The 15,210-nt window shown below is 36.6% G+C and overlaps 1 protein-coding gene across 4 annotated transcripts; it reads right to left on the bottom strand.

Moving 5' to 3' along the window:
• Positions 1 to 144: 144 nt before the first annotated feature.
• On the bottom strand, positions 145 to 14,580 carry LOC113110885 (proton-associated sugar transporter A-like). 4 transcript variants are annotated; one of them, XM_026275153.1, is made up of 10 exons: positions 14,341 to 14,580; positions 11,633 to 12,066; positions 11,391 to 11,483; positions 10,604 to 10,828; positions 8,632 to 9,500; positions 5,240 to 5,393; positions 4,345 to 4,521; positions 4,053 to 4,258; positions 2,527 to 2,752; positions 145 to 504 (listed from the first exon to the last, which is right to left on the bottom strand). In XM_026275153.1, the coding sequence occupies exons 2-10, from the start codon at positions 12,054 to 12,056 to the stop codon at positions 476 to 478; spliced, it is 2,403 nt and encodes an 800-aa protein (XP_026130938.1). In that variant the 5' UTR covers positions 12,057 to 12,066; positions 14,341 to 14,580; the 3' UTR covers positions 145 to 475. The 4 variants fall into 4 exon arrangements, with proteins under 4 accessions (XP_026130938.1, XP_026130939.1, XP_026130940.1 ...); XM_026275154.1 differs by lacking the exon at positions 2,527 to 2,752; XM_026275152.1 differs by lacking the exon at positions 145 to 504 and having other exon boundaries at positions 1,951 to 2,752; positions 14,341 to 14,579.
• Positions 14,581 to 15,210: the final 630 nt, after the last annotated feature.

Below are 15,210 nucleotides of genomic sequence, written 5' to 3'. Positions count from 1 at the left end.
TCAAATTTTCATTTCTGGGTGAACTATTCCTTCAATAGGTTCAGTTAAACCTCCATTTGAGATCCTATTGCGCCCCCTGCTGGTTAAGCTTTCCACACTCTGATCTTGTATTTAATAGAAACTAAAAGCAGCAGACAACCTTCGTCCTGTGACAACTGTTTAATTCTCAGAGCATTAACCTGTACAATAAAACTTACATCAGTTTCCTTAGTGGAAGATATCTGTACATGCTCGTGTAGATTACACATGACTGAGGGAAAAAATGTGATTATGAATTTCGAATGGCTTGCTGGCTGGAGTTTTTAAAGGTTTGATGTGCTGAATGTATTGCAAAACAAAAAAAGATGCATAGGAACTGCACAGATTGTGAGTGCTCTGGAGGAGTCCAGATTCGGGTGTCCAGATTTGTTGTAGTCACCAAACAATACATTCGGCTCGTTCTTCCACACTGGGCCTGATTCCGTATTGCGATCACTCACACCTCAGCCTCAACGTCCTCTCTGCCTGATAATGACAAGAACGACTGTCATTACAACGATCACTCCAGACCACAGGGAAGCAGGCATGAGAGCGTGCGTTCCATGACATGGCTCGCTAGGAGAACCATAAATACGTCATTTATGTTTTTCTTATAAATATGCCATTGGAGCGTCCACCAGTGTCAGGCCATGTTACAGCATGGCAAACATGCGACAGGAATATTGGTACTCTTAAAGAAGTGTGTAGTAGCTCGCTAGTATTCAAATGATGAGCCTGATCACTTTTAAAAATGCGAAGAACCAATAGACACACACACGTTCTCTGTTTTACTGTGGCACAGTTCGAAACAGAGGCCTACAGTAAGGCATCAATGCGGCTTTACATGCAAACAAACCGACAGGTGACATCTTCAAACAGTTCATTGACATGTCGACAGGATACATTTGCTTTGGATATGTGAGAGGGGTTTAACAATTAGCTGAACAGAAACCACATAAAGAGAGTTCAGGGAGCTATGAACAGATTTGGCTTTGTCCTTCTTGGGGAATCGACAGTAAAAAAAAAAACTAAACATTTCACATTATGTACAAGCCAGATGAAAGTAGTCAGGCATCACATGTACACAAACAGGCTTTCTCTCTCTCTCTCTCTCACACACACACACACACACTACACAAGCCTGCCATCATGCAGTCGCTGTAGCAGCATGCTTACATTAGAGATCCGAGTGGGATGCATAGTCAGAATCACAGCTCTTTGACCCTCTCTCACATCTCCAGTTCTGCGCGCATGTGGTGTAAAGTGAGGAGGGTGCATCTGAAGCAAGCGCAGGAGTCGGAGCTGTTTGTTGTGTGTATGGGGTCCAAAATTAACTTTTACCAAGTCCGACAACAGCTGGTAAATTTAGTATACACGGGGGTCCAGAAGACACTATTATTTAGGATCTTGTTTAATTGAGAGCATCAAAAATGATTAATGACAAAAAGATTAAGTATTTTGTTTGCTTACTTTGCCTGACAATTTACTGTAATACATTTATGTAATGTAAAAATAGTGAAGAATGTCAGATATTTTTTCAAACTTTTTTGTAATACAGTTACCTTAGTAGTGCAGAATCAGAAAGATACCTTCTACATTTTATTTGTTTATATATATATATATATATATATATATATATATATATATATAGTATCCTTTAATTTTAAAAAAAATCTGATTTTAACAAAAATAAACAGTTTCGTATATATATATATATATATATATATATATATATATATATATATATATATATATTAGTGCTGTCAAAAGATAAATCACTATTAATGTTTTTTGTTTACATAATGTGTGTGCACTAGGTATATATATTATGTTACAAATACACACAGTATATATTTATATATCTATTTACATGTATATATTTATATTAATATGATTTATATTATATATACATCTATTTAATATATATACATAAATTATGTAAACAAAAAACTTTTATTTTGGTTGTGATTAATCACAAGTAATCATTTGACAGCACTAATATATCTTTCTGCTTTCTTGTTTTACATGAAATAAATCAGATTTTTTTTTTTTATCAAGTCCCAGACTTATGGGCCCCAATGTATGCATATTTTTTGTACTTTTGAAAAAGGAATTATTTAACTGTTTATGTTTTCACATTTTTGTGTACACTAAATCTGTTACAAAAACATGATTCTGCTCAAAACAATTTAGGGGCCAGATTTGTCCAGAAATAGTGCACTGAAGTTCTGTCAGTAAAAGAACAAAAGGTTTCTTATAAACCTCAATGAAGTTTTCCACTAGAGAAAAAGTTGTTTGAAGATTGATCTTTTATTCATTGGACTGTTTTGGATTAATTTTCTCTTGATATCAAAGAGCTTAATGATTTGTTTTGCATTATGATTTATTTCATGTTGCACAAAGTGACCTGTCTGCTGCTTCTGGAGGGTTAATTTTGGACCCGGTGTGTGAGAGATCAGGTCTAAATGTGCACCAGCAGCGGCTGCGTCTCACTCGGGGGAGGCTCACCCTCGGGTGCTGGCAGATGGTACACCACACACAGTGAGGAGTACAGGCACCCCACAAATGACATCAGACTCGCAAAGTACATGACGCCCTGGGCCCCCCCCACCAGCGATGTCAGAGGGCCCATCGCCACCGAAACCAGGATCTGTGCCAGGAAGTACTGGCAGCTGAGCAGGGAGATGTCCACCCCCATCCCACGCCTGGTCCCGTCCTCTGATGAGCCACAGAACTGCAGGAACAACATGTGGACATTGACCGAGGGTGACCGTACGTCCTCCTTCTTTCTTACAAACATGTCTTAGTTTTCCTAATGTTCCTATTGTTTTCAAACTTCTAGGATCTACAGAGAACAGTCAAACATTGCAAATACACATACACATAATGAACAAGGACCACCAATAAAAATACAAAGCCAGGTCATTTCAGTGAAAAACACAAAGCTATTGTCACCCTAATTGAGTTCAATCAAAAATTCAGTTACAGTTTCAGTTTAGTTTCCATTGAAATTTTTCTGTTTATGTAATTTGTTTTATATATATATATTTCTATTTAGCTTTAATTTAATTTTATTTTTATTTCACTTTCAACTTATTTGAGTTAGTAGCATTTCAAGGCAACAAGGCCAAGGTAGCATTTCTAATTTACATTTAAGTTCTTTTACACACATATATATATATATATATATATATATATATATATATATATATATATATATATATATATATATTTTTTTTTTTTTTTTTTTTTTTTTATTGCAGCCAAAAAGATAAAATATGTAGTACATGAGGTCGAAAACCAGTGACAATAATTTCTTACTTTATTATATTGCACATGCAATGGAAGCCTATGAGGCAAAATATTACAGAGGGTTTTTAAAAACACTTACATTTTTGTTAATTATAGCATACAATTACTTTATATACTATTTGAGGTGAAAGGTTGTACAAAATCTTTGTTTTATGTGTTGCCAACAACAATATTGCAAATATGTATCCTTATATTTTCACTATCCCTATTTCTGTTGTACTGTGTAAAGTGTTCACTATAGTTGTGGAAGGAATTTTACAAATCTATATAAATTTGCACAAACAAGGTTAGCCATTTTTTGTTACTAGTCTCATGTTCCCAGCTAACAAAAATCTGTTCTAAGAACATTTAGCTTCTGTTCATGTTCCCATTAATGTTCATTTAAGTAAAGAAAATGTTAATCATTAATCAAGCGCAAGGTTGTGGGTTTGATTCTCTGGGAACACATGATAGGTAAAAATTTATAGCCTGAATGCACTTTGGATAAAAGTGTCTGCTAAACGCATATATTACTAATATAACGTCTGTTCAGAACTTTGAAAGAACCTTGCCAGAACATTCCCTTTAGCTGGGTTCACAAATAACGTTTCATTTAGATTATATTCTTTTGAAACAGTGAGAATATTAATGTTTCTACTGATACTGTGCCCATAGACTTCCATTATAAGTGCGTTCCCATAAACATGAGGTTATTTTTACATCTCATTATTTAGTGCTCTCACCTGTGGGCTCTGGTAGTATTCACAGAGCAGAGAGTAAGGCAGCGTACAGAGAGAAGAGAAGAGAACGCCGTAGGTGACGCAGAGAGACAGCAGCACGTACAGGTTGGTGGAGAGAGTGGCCAGCCCTGTGCCCAAACCAAAGGCCAGATAGGCGAAAAAATACAGAGAACGCAGTGAGAACCGCTCCTCTAGCTTCTCAAGAATGGCTGAAAGAGGAAAAGACGGAGGAAAGCAAAGTGACTTACAATTCATATTTGTGAATGCTGTAATCGTACTGTGCTCTTTTACTAACCTGAATAAAAAGCAGCACTGAATGCATAGATGCACATCCCCCAGCAGCCCATGGTGACGCCTGAATTGTAGCGCTTGTACTCCTCTGAATCGTAGTGGGCCTTTGGGTCGCCCCCAAACACAACCTCCCCCATAAAGTCTGTGTAGAAGAGCAGCATCCCCTCGAACGATAACCAACCTGTGCCAGTCAACATTTGTGATGGAAGATGAAAGATGTGGACATAAAAATCATTTTATATTAGCCGAATCCCATGCTCATGATTTATAAATTTAAATTAATTATTTTGGCTAATTTAATTATGCTTTAGTTACCTAAAAAATCCAGATCCATTTAACACATATTTAAATTTGTTCATATTTAAATTTTCCTTAGTATTATTTATATATTACTATAGTGTTTATTAATATTTTCATTTAGCTTTTATTTAATTTTTTTCTTCATTTCTTTAGTCATTTTTATTATTATTTTTTTAATTATTTAAAAAATATACATTTCTTTGTAGCTATAATTTATTTTTATTTCTGTTTTAGTAACTTTAGTACTTACCTTATTTTAATTTTCGTTAGCTGCCAATAAGACACTTCTTATGTTCTTTTCTTATGTAATATTTACATTTTGTTTTATTTTAGCATTCTATCAATTAACTTGATTTCATTTTGGAATGTATCTAAATATTAAACTCAAAAAAGAAAAAGAAAAGACATCAGCAAATCCTGTTTGGCACTGGTGATTGTTAGCATAGCAGCTAAGAAATGTAATCAGCTATAGGTCTCTAATTCTGTTATCTAAACCTCTATTTGAAGTCTATGTGCAATGTCTGTGCTTATTATTAAAACAACAAATATGAGCCTCAGACATTTTGTATATGCTCAATAAAATTCAAAACCTTTATTACCCAGGAAATGGTTGGTGCAGAGGCTTCGTAAACATGGAGGCATCCTATAGATGGCGGTACAGAGCAGCTTCATTGACATTTGAGAGTCTGCTGCTTCATGGCTGACACTGAGGTCACTGTCATAACGCATGCCATTCAGCAATATATTTGCCACCTTGAGAAAACCATAAAAATGCATGAGTATACACTTTAAAAAAATTATAATAATTTGAAATGTTGCCTTGGCAACTAAGTGAAAAAGAATTATACAGAAATATATAAAAAAACGAATTAAACGAGTAAAAGAACAATACAACAAAATTTGAAAACTGAATCTAAATTCAAAATAGAAACAGAAAATGTGAAAATTCCTTGTACGTGTAAACATGCCTGGCAATAAAAGCTCATTCTATTCTATTCAGTTCTGTTCTGTTCTATTCTATTCTATTCTATTCTATTCTATTCTATATTAATAATGCTATGATAATATATTAATAATACTATAATAACATACAAATAATACTGAAATAAGAACATTTATTTAAATACAGTAAAAACTGTTAAAACGTATTTGGAAGTAGTATAGTTTTACAAGTAATTAAAAAAAAAAAAGTCAAATTATATAGAATAATTAATGAACAAAAATAAAATAAAAATCTTGACAGCTAACTGAAATAAAAATGTTAAAGTCCTAAAATCACTCCAAACTAAAATAAAATAAACCTTAAGAAATATATGAAAAACATAAACCAAAATATTACAACTGAAACTAATTAAAAAAAAAGAAAGAAAATATGAAAAAATAGCTAATTCTCAATATTAATAATACTGCAATACTATGCAAATAATACTAAAACACAGGAATTAAGGAAATTTATTTAAATATGTAAAATGTGATAAATGTATTTGGGGGTAATTAAAAATATAGTCAAATTATTCAGAATAATTCATAAACAAAAATGAAAAAATAAACTTGTCTTGACTGCTAACTGAAATGTTTACATTATAAAATAATTCAATTTAAAACTGAGATACAAATAAAGTATATCTAAATAGACATTTAAAAAATAAAGGCACATAACACATAACTAAAATTAATCTGAAAATACAAAAATTAAAACTAATTCAAAAATAATAATAAATACTCCTACAATAATACTTAAAATAACACAGATTTTCAGTTAATTGGTTTAAATATGGTAAAATATAAAATGTATTTGGGAGTGATATACTTCAATAGTAAAATTAAAACAATAAAAACTATTAATAAATGAAAACAAAAATTGTTAAGTTAAAGTACAATAAATTAAAACTGAACAGAGATTTTAAACCAATACTAATGTGACCCTGACTGTGAAAACCCAGCTAAAGTCCTTTTTTGTGATTTCTACATAAAATCATCCTTCATAAAGATGTCGAACATTCTGTGGAAATCTAACCTTAAATATCTTAAAGGGGGGGGGGGGGGGGGGGAGAAATGCTATTTCATGCATACTGAGTTTTTTACACTGTTAAAGAGTTGGATTCCCATGCTAAACATGGACAAAGTTTCAAAAATTAAGTTGTACGTTTGAAGGAGTATTTTTGTTCCAAAAAAACCTCTTCCGGTTTGTCACAAGTTTCGGAAAGTTTTTTTTTAAGTATGGCTCTGTGTGACGTTAGATGGAGCGGAATTTCCTTATATGGGTCCTGAGGCACTTCTGCCGGAAGAGCGCGCACTCCCGTAGAGCAGAGCACTGAGAGCACAACAGACTTCACTGATCAGAGCGAGAGCGTCGTGAAATGTCACAAAAGAAGTGTGTTTTTGGTTGCCAGGGCAAGACAGCCCTGCACAGATTACCAAAGAAAAAACAGTATTAAGGGACCAGTGGATGGAGTTTATTTTTACAGAGCATCAACGGAGTTGTGCAAGTGTTTGTGTTTTTTCCCTGCATTTCTAAAATGCTTGTTTTACAAACAAGGCCCAGTTTGACGATGGATTTGCACATCATTTATTTCTTAAGGATAATGCAATCCCAACGAAAAAGGGTCACGATCGTGTGTTGGAACCGCATACGGTGAGTAAAACTGCTTAAAATATCTCTGCCTCCTTGTTAGTGCGTCCGCCTCCCATGCGGAGACCCGGGTTCGAGCCCCGCTCGGAGCGAGTCGTTGCTGCTGCTGCTCTCGTTCAGTTTCAGCCTTCACAGCTGTCACAGCTTCCAAACGCTCTCGACGCAAAAGCCTACTGGCGCTCGTGATTCTTTAGCTCCGCCCACATGTCACGTCTCCAGGCGCTCGTGTTTTTCCGGGAAAAATCGGTACAGACTATCTTTCTCTTATGAATATAATAAAACTAAAGACTTTTTGGAGTTATGAAGGATGCAGTACTACTCTATAGGTACTCAAGATTAACAGGATATTGAGTGAAAACGAGCATTTCACCCCCCCTTTAAGAGACCAGTGGATGGAGTTTATTTTTACAGAGCATCAACGGAGTTGTGCAAGTGTTTTTGTTTGTTCCCTGCATTTCGAAGATGCTTGTTTTACAAACAAGGTCCAGTTTGACGCCGGATTTGCACATCGTTTATTTCTTAAGGATAATGCAGTCCCAACGAAAAAGGGTCACGATCGTGTGTTGGAACCGCATGCGGTGAGTAAAACTGCTTCAAATATCTCTGTGTTGTTAACTTAGCTATCGGCGCGTAAGCACATCAAGTAAACAACATGCAATATTGTCATCAAACTGCACTTTCCACATGTACAGCTTAAAAAAAAAAAAAAAAAAAAAAAAAAGACTACAAAGTGGAACTTAGTCATTTTCCAAAACCGCCAAGCAAATATATACAGTTTCAGTACATACCACATAGAGACGTTAATAAACGGCTAAATCTGACTGTTAGCCATGGTTTGTTTTGGATGTGTTTTTCCTCATGGTAATGTCGATGCTTCCAAACGCTGTCAATGCAAAAGCCTACTGTCGCTCGTGATTCTTTAGCTCCGCCCACACGTCACGCCTCCAGCCACTCGTGTTTTTCCGGGAAAAATCGGTACAGACTATCTTTCTCTTATGAATATAATAAAACTAAAGGCTTTTTGGAGTTATGAAGGATGCAGTACTATTCTATAGGTACTCAAGATTAACAGGATATTGAGTGAAAACGAGCATTTCACCCCCCCCCCCCTTTAAATATTGACAGAGTAAGTCCATGTCAAAATTTAAATTAGTGAAATTAATGGTTGAAATAGATTTTGAGATTTTAGCCTGGATTTCACAGACAGGGTCACAAATGACAAAAGCACATAACAAAATGTCTAAAACCTAAAACCGAACATAAAAGCTAATTCAAACTTAATAAATATTATAAGGAGCATGTAAATAATACTTGGTTCTGATATTTATGCACACAGACAAACCTGCAGTACAAACTGACCTGTTGACTGAAGGTGACAGTGCGTCTACGACCGTTGTCCAGACCCCCGCTCGGATCAATCAGCGGCTCCTCCATTAAGGCCAGACTCTGGGGGCGCTTCAGTATCCCTGAGCTACTGCCTCGCTGTGACCCTGACGCAGCCTGTTGGCCCTCATTAAACTGCTCAGCGGGTTCAATGGCTTGCTTCTGTTCATTATCCTGTAGTGCTTCACTTGCCAACAGCTGTCCATTAGGCTGCGAGAGTTTGATTTGCTGTGTAACTTCATCTGCGGCAGCTGTTTGACTTTGAGGAGGAGGGGGCGTGTCCCCAGGAGGAAGAGGCGGAGCCACCGCCTCGGGTTCTAATGGAGTCTGCTGTCCGGTGTAGCATTCAATCATTACTCTGTCTATGTAGGAGGTGCTTAAAGAGGAAGCAAACTCATTAATGCCCGTGAGCGAGCTGTCCCGACTGATGAAGCTGCCGTATTTGGGCGTCAGAGGACTCAGAGGGGACATGGGGCTGGTGAGGCCTGCGTAGAGACGTGCGTTGGCGCTATTCGAGCGGCCCAGTGGATCCTGGTAGCGATAATTGGAGAACTGGCTGTTATAAAGGGCTTCGTCCTCAGCCTCCTCATTCTGGTCCACAGCGGCTCCAGGGGGAGGAGGTGGGGAGGGCGGCAGGGGCAGACTGGGGCTCTTGAGGTTGCTTTTGGTTTGAGGCTGGGGTAGAGGTCGCTCTGGGATGCTGGTGAGGGTCATGGCTGTGGTGGCAGCGAGGGTGATGCTGGTGAACAGGTATATGACCCGGAGCTGGCCACCCATCGACCTTCCGAACTCCGTTTTGTCCCAGTTAATGCCACCCACAATGTAGCCGAAGCCGCCGCCGAGACCTGGTGTGATTCAGACCAATGTGATTCAGTGCTGTTACTCTTAACTAAATGTAAGACTATTAAAAAACGGGTTTGGTAATTTAAATAAAGCTGAGTATAAATGTAAAGTATAAATATGATATTTAAAACGTAAAATGTAAACAAATATTTAAAAGCTGTAAAGCTAAAAAGTAGTAAAGCTGAAATGAAATAAATTATAAATATTAGATAATATCAGAACATTTGAAAACTTGTCTTTGCAACTAACAGTAGATGAAATATATACTGAAACTGAAAAAAAAAATACAAAAACTGACATACATGTTTAGTAAATCCTTAAAAATCACTAATATCTGAAAAACTTTAAAAAATAATCTAAATAGAATTACTTTAAAAAAATGAAAAAAAAATGACTTAAATGAAAATTAAAACTGAAAATATAAAAATACTAGCTAAATCAAAATACATAAATACTGTTATAATATATGAACAATACTAAAATAAAACTCATTTTAATGGAATTGATTTAATTTGGTAAATGTTTCAAATGGATTTAGGAGTACTATACTTACATAGGTAACTGAAATCATTGTCAAATTTGACTAAATCAAAAGCTGATTAGTTTAAATGAAAAATTAAAAACAAATAAATTAAAGCAATTTTTTTTTACTAATGAAAGTGGCGAGTCACAAAACAAAATGACTATAATAATATGCAAAAATAATTTATAAATAATAATAAAATTACAGATTTCCAGGGAATTAATTCAATAAGATTAAATGTGTTCAATTGATCTGGCAGCACTATACTTTTAACCACAAAAAAACTCAAATTAGACAAAATAATTAATGAATGAAAAACTAAAGGATGGGTACAACTGACAAAAATGACAAAAAAAGACAAATTCAACTAAAAACTGAAAATATAAAAACAAAATCTGTATAACTATCATAGTGGTATAGAAATATTACTAAAACAACACTGATGTGATTAGACATATATTCGATTTTAAGAATTATGAGAAAAAGTCCTTGTGTGAAAACCACGACTCAAGCAGTTAAGTTAAAAACAAAATATTACTTTAAATGGACATTTAACCATAATTAATCAAGTTTTTCTCTAACCTGCCAGAAGAGCATGAATATTTAGGCCTCGGTCCTGGTCCTCTGGGCTACACACATCCATCATGTACGCATGACTGGGGTTGTCTGCTGAGTCGGCACTGAAGTCCATCAGAACCACGCCACACACCGTCAGCACGATGCCCCACTTGTGATCCAGGGTGGTGTCGGCCACAGCCGATCCAATGTCCCGTCCATTCAGCACCAGTGTTAGACCCAGCAGAGCCCCTGCAAACACACCAAAAGAGCAACATCAAAGTATTTTCAATTAAAATCAAGTCTTAAAACCTGAAACTCTAGTTTCAGTATCACATTAAAGGATTAGTTCATGTCTAGAATTAAAACTTGTTGATAATTTACTCACTTCCATGTCATCCAAAATGTTCATGTCTTTCAGTCTTCAGTCGAAAAGTAATTAAGGTTTCTGAGGAAAAAAATTCAAGGATTTTACTCCATATAGTGTACTTCAATGTCGGCCAACGGGTTGAAGGTCCAAAGACCTTTTGCCTTGACAGGGATTGTGTAGAGCCCTTTAAAGCTGCATTGGAACTGCAATTTGGACCTTCAACCCGTTGGCCGACACTGAAGTCCAAAAATCATGGAACGTTTTCCTCAAAAACCTTCATTTCTTTTCGACTGAAGAAAGAAAGACATGAATCGTGGATGACTGGATGATAAAGGGTGAATAAATTATAAGGAATTTTTCATTCTGGAAGTTAGCTGATCCTTTAAAGAGCAAACAAAGAGATCAGTTATTGAAGTTTGCAATAACTAAATTCATGTTTCTTACCTATTGCCAAGGCAAAAATAAAAGGTCTCCTGCGGCCAAAGCGAGACGTACATCGGTCACTCCATGCCCCAAGAATTGGTTGCAGTAGGAATCCTGGGAATCATAAAAAAAGACTGACGACTTTACTGACTAAATGTTGACATTTTTAAACATTTCAAAAGGATGTTTGTTTTTTTCTTTATAACCAAAATTAGTTATATGGGACATTCTTCAAAACAGTTTTTTAGTGAATATCAACATACCTAAAATTGGACTGATGAACCACACAAGACTGTAGAACTGGTCGGGCAACCCCATCTGAAGTAACACAGGCGTGACGTACGCCGTTTCCATCGCATAGCTGAACTCGATCCCAAACAAAATGCAGCCATTGAAGACAAGCTCGGGGAAAGTGCGTCTCGGAGGAAGTTCGCTCAGGTCGAGCTGCTCCAGGGGGCACGGTGTGTTCGGCGGCGGCGGCGGAGACGGCCTGATCAGTTTCCGTCGCTTCGGGTGCCTCTGGAAGTTGTTGGCTCTGTGACTGAGGTGCCGCGTGGTGGACGATGGGAAACTGGACGTTTTGGGCAGAGTGGGTCTCCAGGTGCCTTCCTGGGAAGTCCTGAACTTCCCCTCTACAGGACTGGACAGCAGAGGGTCGCTCGGGGTGCCCATTCCAGGAGATGACATTCTGCTCACACTAAAAGGGAAAAAGAAAGGAAAAAGCAGTCTGTTGCTGCTCCAGTACAATGCCACCTGTACAAAGCACACTTGGGCTACGTTTACACAACAATGATGTAGTTAAAAACTACACGTTTTAAAGTTTTTCTAAACGATCTGCGTTTACAGATATCTGCGAAAATGGTAAAAACACTTTTTTACATGCCATGCCACTAGTTGTCATTTTCACCTTGTAAGTAAACCTGTTGGTTGTAATATTGGTGATGTAATTCCACACTTTGCTAAAGAAGCGCACGAAAACAGCAGCAAGAGTACCATGTTCTCCGCCATTGTTGTGTATGTTTGTTCGCGCTTGCCTTTAAAATCGACACGTACTGCGCATGTCTACATACCTAACTCATACTCTGCACGTGCATGATGTCATCTTTTCCAAAGATTCCTGAATTGGATGTTTACGAAAACTTGCAATTTGAAACCTGTTTTCAAAAATATGCATTTTCAGTCCCCAAAATGCTGTTGTCATGTAAACGAACAGACAAAATGCATAAAAAGTTTCTCGGTTTTGGTTGAAAACGTTGTTGTGTGAATGGCCCCTTAAACGCTTCAAAAAGTTTTAACAGCGATGCCCTAGAAGAACCATTTTCTGTGAACAGTTCTTTAAAAGAAACATTTTTTCTCACTGTGAGCTCAGCTAACAAAAATACATTCTTAGAACATTTTGCTTACATTCCCATCAAAGCCCAGTTCACACCAAGAATGATAACAATAAAGATAATGATATTACTGTCCACACCAGCAGACGATATCATCTGTTTATTCTAAGAGCTCGCTCATCTGCCGCTTTAAATTCTTGAGCTTGTTTCAGCAGGATTCATTCTGATTGGGTGTCACTGTTTGTATCGCTCATCAGCTGGAAAAAAATATTCTGGAAGTAATTCCACGATATCGTTTCTCTGTGCCTTTATCGTTATAGCTGTGGTGTGGACTCTACTATTCTTTAATATTGAGAAAAAAATTGAGAAAGATTTTTAGAACTGTATCTTTTTAAAATGAACTTTATGTAAAGTTTTTTTTTTTTTCTTGGTTATGCGAACATCCCAGTTTTACCAATCGTTTCGCTAAATAAGACCCTTCTTCCTCAGCTGGGCCATTTAAACTGCATTTTGGAAGTTCAAACTCAAGGGCACCATAAAAGTCCGTTATATGGAGATAATTCCTGAAATGTTTTCCTCAAAAAAACAATTTCTTTACAACTGAAGAAAGAAAAAAACTAACGTCTTGGATGACATGGGGGTTAGTACATTCTCTGTTAATTATTGTTCTGGAAGTGAACTGCCCCTTTAAGGGAACATTCCAGTTTTATAGGAATGTCACTTTTGAATATTCTCTTAACAGTAGTAACAGTAACACTTAAAAAAAAAAAAAAAGTCAGATGTATCCATCTAAATGGATTGTGAATTTTTTTTACAAAAAAAAAAAAAAAAAACACCTTCCATAAGTGATGTGTAAATGTTTTTTTGTTAACTTTTGAGAACATTATGAAAGACCAGATAATTCTGAACCAACATTCTATTAAAGATACTTTGTCCATAACTTTGAAAGAACCCTGCAGGTATAGCCACAGTTCTGAGAACATTCCTTGTTAGCTGTGAACATCTTATTTTATTTTTCCACAATAAACAACCTAAAGGCACCTTATGGAACCAGCAATGCCAATAAAGAACCTTTATTTTCAAGAGTGTACAGGTGATGGTGACATTGAGATTGAGAGTGCAAAATAACACAATTACTTAAAGCTATTGTGAAAAGCATCACAATAACGGGTTTACACATCAAATTAGCAGTGAAGTGTCGTGCTGAAGCGCCATTGCTTCAAGGAGGTCAGTGATATGACACTTCTTCTTCTTCCCTCGTGGACACGACTTACTGCAACCAATGCGCAGCTCCTCTGTCAAGATGTGCATTGCACGTGTGTTCTCTCCATAGACGAGGAAGCAAAACGCTGCGGCCTCGTTCCTGCACGCTTCTGAGAAATGCGCGAGGTTACCTCGATTATGCGAGAGTAAAACCCGAACATAATTGTTGATTTATGAAAAATGTTTAATTATGGATGAAAAGAAGGATGCCTTGCATGGAGACCTAGACGTGTTTATTTTCTGTTTGACCACACCGGGTGCACTTCAGCGGTGTGATAATCACCTAATCACCCGCTTTCAAGGTAAAGATCATAGAATCGACTGCACTCGTGAGTTCTTTGTGAGAGGCGTGCGGCGGATGGAAACAGAAATGTTACCTTTATCCGGGATGCTCTTCATGCATTACTGGCTTGCAAACAGCAGACGGAAGGACGCATCATGTTGACGCTGCTGTCTAACGTTTCGTGTTTTTTAGTGCTTTCTGGCGCAGTCATTGCTCAGTTTTTATCGTGCTCCTCCGGTCTTCCCCTGTTCTCGCATCCCTCTCCTCCCGTCCATCGGCTCACCCGCGTGACGTCACGGCATCGCCCCTCCCGTCCCGCGCCAATCTGCAGCATCAGCATCATCTGAAAACTGCCACAGCTCTGTCTCGAACACTTTAAAGGCGTTGTAGGCTATTGCAAGTCATTCTGAGTAATACATAAAAAAGCTCCCGCCTGTATATGACTAAACAAAATAGCGTAGTCTACTTGAGGTTCTGTTATGAATGTGTCTATTAGAAACATTAATTTAGATTGATTAGTCATACAAAATATTGTTTGAAATGAATCAAGACTTCCCTAGTTTTTGAACGGAAGTCTTTTAAAAGTTATTTAATGACTTTCAATGATTTTCAGTGCCCTGCATAAACCCTGCCTTTGTTGGAAAAGTAAATAAATTATTTTAATTGTGTTTGATTGTATTATAGCGCTTTTCAAGAACAATATTTCATATTATAAATAACTAAATATTTCACTCTAAATGCATTTAGGACAAATAGCATTTAAATTATCATTTTGCTACCATTTCTGCCTGGACATATATCAAATCAATTTGTGTTATACATTTTAATTTCGCAACTTATAAAGCGTAAAAATGTGCAATTTACATATTAAGACTACTGTTGGAACTGGCAAATGTAAATTATATAATTTAATTTTCCTTTTGCAACAAACTTTGCATGCATGGGTAATGGGAAATGTCAATTG

The sequence above is a fragment of the Carassius auratus genome, chromosome 11, assembly GCF_003368295.1.
Source record: "Carassius auratus strain Wakin chromosome 11, ASM336829v1, whole genome shotgun sequence".
NCBI lineage: Eukaryota > Metazoa > Chordata > Actinopteri > Cypriniformes > Cyprinidae > Carassius > Carassius auratus.
This window is presented reverse-complemented; position numbering and strand designations above follow the sequence as displayed.